The sequence below is a fragment of a genome, unplaced genomic scaffold (genome assembly GCF_019419815.1).
Source record: "Pyrus x bretschneideri cultivar Hongxiangsu unplaced genomic scaffold, Pyrus_bretschneideri_v1 Contig61, whole genome shotgun sequence".
NCBI classification, from domain to species: domain Eukaryota; kingdom Viridiplantae; phylum Streptophyta; class Magnoliopsida; order Rosales; family Rosaceae; genus Pyrus; species Pyrus x bretschneideri.
Window position 1 is genome coordinate 2,052,546 of NW_025999800.1, and position 7,952 is coordinate 2,060,497.

General features: G+C 39.3%; 2 protein-coding genes across 2 annotated transcripts; one reads left to right on the forward strand and one right to left on the reverse strand.

Annotated features, from left to right (window-relative positions):
* The first annotated feature begins 1,299 nt into the window (after positions 1–1,299).
* On the forward strand, positions 1,300–3,611 carry LOC103932623 (beta-glucuronosyltransferase GlcAT14C). Its single transcript, XM_009342259.3, has 4 exons — positions 1,300–2,134; positions 2,415–2,490; positions 2,624–2,733; positions 2,910–3,611. The coding sequence occupies exons 1-4, from the start codon at positions 1,594–1,596 to the stop codon at positions 3,458–3,460; spliced, it is 1,278 nt and encodes a 425-aa protein (XP_009340534.2). The 5' UTR covers positions 1,300–1,593; the 3' UTR covers positions 3,461–3,611.
* Positions 3,612–6,396: 2,785 nt separating this feature from the next.
* LOC108865518 (B-box zinc finger protein 32-like) lies at positions 6,397–7,636 on the reverse strand. Its single transcript, XM_018642483.2, is given in 2 exon segments — positions 6,397–7,043; positions 7,045–7,636. Coding segments are annotated over 2 exon segments (816 nt in total). The 5' UTR covers positions 7,222–7,636; the 3' UTR covers positions 6,397–6,404.
* Between the last annotated feature and the right edge of the window lie 316 nt (positions 7,637–7,952).

The window sequence follows — 7,952 nt, forward strand, 5'->3', positions numbered from 1 at the left end:
TTTGCTCATTCCTATTTGTTGAGAGACTGAATTCAAGAAGTGCGGCGTACTCTATCTTCTCTCTTCATTCATCAACTAAATCAATTATCATTGATTTTGAGTTTTCAATTTATAAATGAAAGCCTAATTATTATAGGATATGCCAGTCCAACTTACAACGCAGTGAAGAGTGTGCAATCTCCTTTAGATTGTTGCCAATTTGCTAATCCAAGATCACCTACACCAAATGGAGGACATTTTAATTCCTTCAAACTGCTTCTATAAAAACTAAATTAAGTGGGAGGATCCTTGCCAATGTGACAACGAAACAACAAAGAAGAATACTCTTTGTCTATCACTCTCCCAGTCTCTCCCTCATGCTCGTCTTGATTTGTCGATCACTCTTTATCTGCATTTTCCAATTTACGTCTTTTCAGCTGGATTTGAATTTAAGAAACGGGGATTGCGTTGCGTGACTTCTCGAGAGGCAAGGGTTCTTCGATTTGTCAACAACGCCATGGTGCAGGTTTCTCTTGAGAGTTCTTCTGTTAATTTTGCGCAAAGGTTGAGCAGTTACTTGTCTGGAAAGCAATCTTATTGAGTCCTTTTGTTACAATCTTTTCACCAAGGATTTGCTGGTTTCATATGAAAGTGAGATTTGATGCAACCGGGTCGGGTGCATTTTGACCTGCCCACGTAATGGGCTTCGCAAGGATAAGTGGTCTATGAAGAATTGGGTCACTACAAAAACTGAAACTTGATTGGCCCAAAACTACTGGCCCTATCATATGGAAACTTTTTTAACTCGTATTTTTTCAAAGTTTCTTGTTATTGGCATTCTAGAAGAGTCTATGATACTTTAGATTTGTAAAAATAAAAGGCATTTTGTACAAGAAAGCGTGAGGGACGACAATTTTAGAGTGCCGATGACAGCATCATTCCAGAAAAATAAAAATTAGTCAAACAAAATTTTTTTATGAAATCCAAGTGAAGAGGAAGCTAAGAAGGTGAGCATCCCCTGTATTTTTTATTCAGACGCAATGACATGGTTTAGTTTTTCAAAAACTTGCATTTCAAAGTTTTCAACCAACGACAAAAAGTTTAGTGTTACAAAAGTGGCACAATAAAAGTGATTACAATTAAAATGATTACAATAAAAGAACACCTTAACCAGTATAAAAAAAGTCACCTATCAACTCTCTCTCTCTCTCTTTTTTTCTCGAAGTCCCTTTCGAAAGGCCTGCCATAATGGACAATTCGTTTCCTTGCGTTGAACGTATTCCAACTTTGACAATATTTCTCATTGTTTTCTTCAAAACCAATCTCCCCAACCTCTCGCCTTGTTTCCACAGCTGCCTTTGTCACTTGTTTTGGTCCAAGATTCCCATGAACCCTTCACCAAACTCAACCTTTTCCTTCAAGTTCATGGATGCATTTTTACTTTTCTCAAGAGCACTAAAGCTTTTATCCAAGTTTTCGGATTCGAATGGTTTCTCTTCTTCATCCGAGCGATAGTCTTATCTAATCTAAATTGCAGAGAGGAAGATTAGAACTTTAGTGTAGAGAGAAACCGTAATTTAGTCAACTTGGCTACGCTCAGGTCTGCAAATTTCAATGGTTCTAAAGCTTCCCCCAATGAGAACACCAAACACTTCTTCGTGGTGTTTTGGTTATCGTCTATGGATCCTAGCACTTTCGGTTACTTTAGTCCTGCTGGGAGCAATTTCAAGATCATCTCACAATGTGTTTTCCGGATATGGCAACAAAAACCAACTCTCAATGAGAGCGCCACTAAAAGGGAATGGCAACCCCCCAATCTTTGCTTATTGGATATGTGGAACTAAAGGAGAAAGTGAGAAGATTTTGAGGCTTTTGAAGGCAATATATCATCCAAGAAATCATTATTTGCTGCAGCTTGATTCGGGTTCATCGGATTATGATAGAGGGCAGCTAGCTCTCTCTGTTCAATCCGAAAGAGTTTTTCAATCTTTCGGAAATGTTTATGTTGTTGGGAAAAGTTACGCTCTCAACCAGATGGGGTCTTCTGCTCTTGCTGCCACACTTAATGCTGCAGCATTGCTTCTAAAGCTCAGTGCAGATTGGGACTGGTTCATCACTTTAAGTGCTTCTGACTATCCACTCATGAATCAGGATGGTGAGTGCTTTCACATCAAAAGCACTTAAATCATTGGCAAACTCACTTAATGCTGAAAATCACTTAAATCTGACTACTTAAATATCTATAATGACAGGAATATTTTTTTTTTTCGGGTTTTAGTATCCTAACGGTCATTCTGATAACTATTTCGTTTTTAGTTTCGATAGAATACATGTATACTTGGCAACTTTATGACTTTAGTTTGTATAACCATCTTGATTAACTGATTAATTTGATTTACTGACTAGAAATTTGTTAAACTTTTTGTGTTCATCAGATCTGCTCCATGCTTTCACTTCATTGCCAAGGAATACCAATTTTATTCATTTTACAAACAAGACTGGCTGGAAAGAGTAAGAAAAATACCTTTTTATCCATTTTTAGTTTCTCTTGTATATTTTTCTGCAAAGAAATTAGGCACCTTGAGTTTTTCACTCACCATTTACCATGGCCTGAGTTTTCTAAGTGGAAGTTGGTTTTCTGCAGGCATATGGATCGAATCGTTGACGATCCTAGCTTATACCTTCAACATGTTGCTCCTCTTTTGTATATTGTAGAGAACAGAACCATGCCAGATGCTTTCAAAATCTTTGGAGGTAAGTTGTTCTTAAAGAATTTCAACTGATTTTGTTTCAACGAGAAACTTGTGAGCTGACAGTCACACTGACATGTAGTGTTACTGAAAACCTCTCGTATTCAACATGTTATGCGATTAGAATAGCTGCAAGTTGGCGAAATTCTAAGTTTCATTATAATTTTGTGAAATATATAGGTTCACCCTGGACGATTTTAACCCGAGATTTCCTGAACTACTGTGTCAAAGGATGGGATAACTTTCCCAGGAAGCTACTGATGTACCTCAGCAATGTGCCCTACCCTCTTGAATCCTACTTTCACACAATCATCTGCAGCTCACCTGAGTTCCAAAACTCTTTAGTGAACAATGACCTAAGGTACATTATTTGGGACACAAACGCGCTTGGAGAAGCGCAAGTCCTAAACATATCACACTACGATCAAATGCTGGCAAGTGGAGCAGCCTTTGCAAGACCGTTTCGAGCAGATGATGATCCGGTGCTAAAAAAGATCGATGAGAGTGTCCTGAATCGGACTTCAGGAGGGTTGGTTCCGGGCGAATGGTGCCCCGGGATAGGGAGAAGTAAGAGCCTGGAGAACTCAGCAGCTGGTCTGGAAGAGTTGTGTCCAAGTTGGGGCAACATTAACCATGTCACGCCGGGTCCTCGCGGCGTTAGTCTCCGAGAATTTTTGCCTAAGCTTGCTGTAGAAGGAAGATTTACAATCAGTCACTGCCAAGAACAGTGATATTCTTCCAAGCTTGGATTAGGAACTTTTCAGAATTTTGTTAACAAATAATACTTCAAACTACGTTTGAGCAGACGGCTTGGATTTCTGCTTGAACTAAGCATGTACGGTTAGTGAAACAGGAAGATTAGTTCTGCATTATCTCCCCCAATGCGTTTGATGACAAATTTTGTTTGGATCTTCCAAATTCCAAACTTTTTCAGCTTGAATTTGAACAGGCTATGAAACTCGCAAGCTGATAACCATTTTTTTTTAGATACAATGATATTAGAGGCGGAGATTGAGTTAAGTCCCACAACAAGCGAACAATAATTTGATATTGAACTCTCATTCACAAAAGTCGAATCTTATCTCACTTACAAGTGAAAAAAATAACATTTGATTGTATTAACATCTAAAATTTCCATCTCTTCTATTATTTGAAATCATTTAACCATGTGCAAATGTAGATGGCTAGACAATGTGCCCGCCCCGTTCAAATTTCTCTCCTCCTAAACCCTAGGTTATAATAATTAGATCCTCCTAAACCCTAGGTTATAATAATTAGATGATCTTCTGTGCCATAGAAAAAAATCATTTTACTATGTACTAAAATGCTCACAATACATACATATATAATTATGGAAGCGAATTTAACGTCATATTTTATCTAATATTGACACATATTTTTATGAAACTCATTCTGTAATGTTTTAACGATCTAATGCATTTCTTCTCTCTCTCTCTCTTCTTGCCAAGAAAAAGCCCTACAATCTCATAGGCCATGGATGCAGAAAACAATTGATCTCCAGCCAACCAAAGATGGGATTCAGGGTCGGCAAGGCATCTTTACACAGACCTAATTGTCTAGACAGATAATTATTAATTATACACGAGGCTTGTACAAAGACGGAAATGTGTCCAATCCGTGGCAGTGACAATCATTAATTACCACCAATTAAGAATCATGCTTGAAAATAATCCTCCCACTAATCTCTCTTTTCATTGGATTCTTGCAACTACTTCTGACTGCAGCCACATATATGCCTAACTTATTGAATGTTTCTTTCTCCTCCTCCACCAAACCCTTCTCAGTGCCTCAGAAATCAAAATCAACACGTTTAGTCCTCAATTTGTCGAGGCCCATGTAATTGCACTCTACCCTCTATGCTTGTATGTATTCCGAATTTCAATGAATAAATATTGTACTTGATCTTAAAAAGATATCTGATTTATTTTGTGGACCCTATCTTTGTATAGAATGACTCACGTGGAACCTATGTTGGTTTTTTTTGTTTCTTTTAAAAAGGAGATCAGCTGGTGACTTTGTCTCGACAATCTACCTTTTCAGGGGTCGGAAAGGCTCACAGAGGCACTTTAACCTCTCCCTGACCATCATCGCAAGGTTCGCCAACATTAAGAATCGAACCGAGAACATGCTGTGTGGAATGCGAGTTTGAAATTCGCTTCTTAACCATTAGATCATCCTGTGATGATTTTGTCACTATGTTGTTTAAGTAAAATGATATAATGTTATTTGTAAATTTTTTTCTGCGTGACATTGCATTGTTGAACCGACAGGTGGTCCTGCAATTGTTCTACTGTTTGTACTGAATATACCAACTTATTTATGAATTCCATCGTATTTCATCTAACTTGCCTATTTAGTATTCCTCTTCCTTCTGGTTGCTTTTACGTACTGAGACCTGGCAATTTTACTACCACACTATCTAAAAAGCACTCTCTCAATATTTTGAAGTTTACTTGGTCAGATGAGCAAGTTAACTTGATGAGTGGTAGCTTTGAACACAAGTGTCGAGTGTAATTTAAGAAAATGTCAGCAAATGTGAACCCACCACACACATGCATCTTATAATTATGTGGTGACTGGTAACACATCCTAATATCTTGTACCACATATGATAATACGGTTCTGCGAGAAACGTATTTTTTTATAGCAACAAATGCTAAAAATACCAATTGAGAAGACAAAAGTTTGGTTGCATATCATCCATCAGGAGACTAATTTTGAGGCGGATGCGTGTAACTCTTTTTCTTACTTATGTTGTTTGGTTGCAAATCCTCCCTAATGATGTATCAATGTGGTTATGAAACATTGTAGTTTGAACTTCTCGAGAGGATTTTCTTTATAACCTTTTACTTTTGTATTAAACTGAAGAGAAATTAAACTTAGTTGCATATTTTGATGAGAGAGATAATTAAGGGTTAATTAATAATATGAAAAACATATGTCCATGAAATTTGAGATCTAACAAAATAAAGGGACTTAATTTTACTAGACTAAATCATTATTTGCGGAATCCCATCATTTTAGTAACATGGATCTTTCTTTGAATAGCGTGGCGCTAATTTTCGAATGAGGATCATCTTCGGATACTTTTGAGAGGATCCAAAGATCCTTCAATTACATCTGTTTATTATATATTATGAGATTAATTTTGATGAAGTACTGTTTATATTTAATTTTAAATAAAAAATTTACAATAATTTATAATCACACGATATACGATATACAATGAACAAATGTAATTAAAAAATCTCTAGGATCTTCATCATTCCTAATTTTCTGCTCTCACATATCAAAATGTGGACAAGAGGTCACTTTAAGAGGGTGTCGTGAATATAAGCTAAAATCCTCTATCATAAGACTTTGAGCCCTAGCGATATTAGGGCATTAATAGCCATAAAATGTTCAAGAATTAAAACACTAAGAAGAACCAAAATTAGTGATGAAAATGTGACCAAGATCGATCGATTTTCAAGAATTTCTGGTTGTGATCTAATGAAAACCAATCGACATTACAAAGTTAATTTAATCATTTTCCCCACAGCTGGAGCCTAACTAAATGTTCTACGGACTAGTTAATCACTATCATAATTGACACCGGAGTTCACACGCGTACGCATGCCGCACGTGCGAAAGGACTCCACACGCTTTCAAGTCTCAACACTCCGCCCAGCCTTCCTCCAGATCGTCCCGCCGTGCGCACCTAACTCTCAGCTCGCTCCCGAGCTTAGCTTCGACGGCCAAGATCAGCTTAACCGGCACTCCGGAGAGCTCCTCCACCCGTCTCAAATTCTGACACGTAAAAACCGACCTGTCCCCACAGAATCTCAACCCGAACCAAAACGACGCCGCGAGGCACACTCTCGGAGGCACACTCGCCAACCGCTCCAGGCAAAATCCAAACGCATTTGACGCGGTCGCAACCACCGCAGCCGCCAAATTACCATTCACCCCAAGCTTCTTAAACCAATTTACGAAACTGCCCTCCGCTTTCGCATCCACGCTCCTCGAAGTTCGCGCTCGCACCCTCCGTACGCTATTATTCCTCCTGGCGCCGGAGAATTTGGGCACGATATTCCTCTTCATGCCTGAGAATTTGTACGGAACATTCGAACCGGAAACATCCGTCACGGAGCTCTCGGATTTCCGATTCTCATACCCGGTCTTTGTGGTCCCCATTTCTGTGCTGGAGATGCAGGCGGAACAATCCGACGACGAAGACGACTTGGCGTCGCCGTCGCAGTCACCGGGAAAATTTTCAGGCGAGCAGGAGGAGCAGAGAGAGTGGAGATCAGGGGGTTCCTGCAACAGATTTGTAGTTGGAGCAGAGAGGCTGGCGGAGGTGGCGGGCGACGAGGAAGTTGGCCTGGTGGACGCGGGCGTCGCAGCGGGAGCAGAGGAAGGCGGAGTCGGAAGGGCAGTAGAAAGAGGCTTCCTGGTCGCAGAGCTCGCAAGACCTGTAAACTTTCTTCATTTCTCTATTTCCTGCGGAGCGAAGAAGAGGAATCGAAGTCTCGAGACGATTTGGGAGTTTGGGAGGAGTTTGGGAGAGTTGGTGCGGTGAGAGGATATGTGGGTGTGGCGAGGGGGATTTATATGGAGAGAAAGGCGGTGTGGAGTGGAGGAATGAAATGGTGTGGGGAGTGACAGAGAGGTTAGAAAGAGAGAGAGAGAGAGAGAGAGAGAGAGAGAGATTTTTTTATTTTTATTTATAATTTTATGGTTGGAATCGTAGGGAGTGTTTGAGTGGAGGAAGAAAAGTTATGGAGGAGAAGGAATGATGAGAGGAGGGAGAGGGAGAGGAAGAGAAATAAGTGTGCGTGAGTTCATGTCTGTATTCTGCCTTCCAAGACTTCTCCTCTAACACACAACTCAGTCTCTGTCCACATAATCCTCGTTTCCCTCGAAATTTGCCCACTTATGCTCCTATCTCATGTATTCCATGTATTCCAACCTTTCACTCCTCTTACTTTTCATTATTGCATTTCTGTCCCCTTCTAATTACATTTTTTTTTTTCTTCACAAAACCTCATATTAATTGAATCGCTTTTCATTATCAAATGGTGAAGCTAAAAAAATTCTGAGGTTTAAAAGATAAGGCTCATACAGAAACTTTCTTTTTATCGATTATAATTATAACATGTTTGTCCCATTGATTTTCAATTTCAAATTCTTTAAGTAACACGGTTACCATTTTCAAACTTC

What these genes read in the sequence shown, in the direction of transcription:
- LOC103932623 (XM_009342259.3), top strand. Translation starts at nt 1,594, where the DNA reads ATGGTTCTAAAGCTTCCCCCAATGAGAACACCAAACACTTCTTCGTGG. An exon ending in TCCACTCATGAATCAGGATG is followed by an intron (nt 2,135 to 2,414) that starts GTGAGTGCTTTC and finishes TGTGTTCATCAG; the next exon opens with ATCTGCTCCATGCTTTCACT. An exon ending in AACAAGACTGGCTGGAAAGA is followed by an intron (nt 2,491 to 2,623) that starts GTAAGAAAAATA and finishes GGTTTTCTGCAG; the next exon opens with GCATATGGATCGAATCGTTG.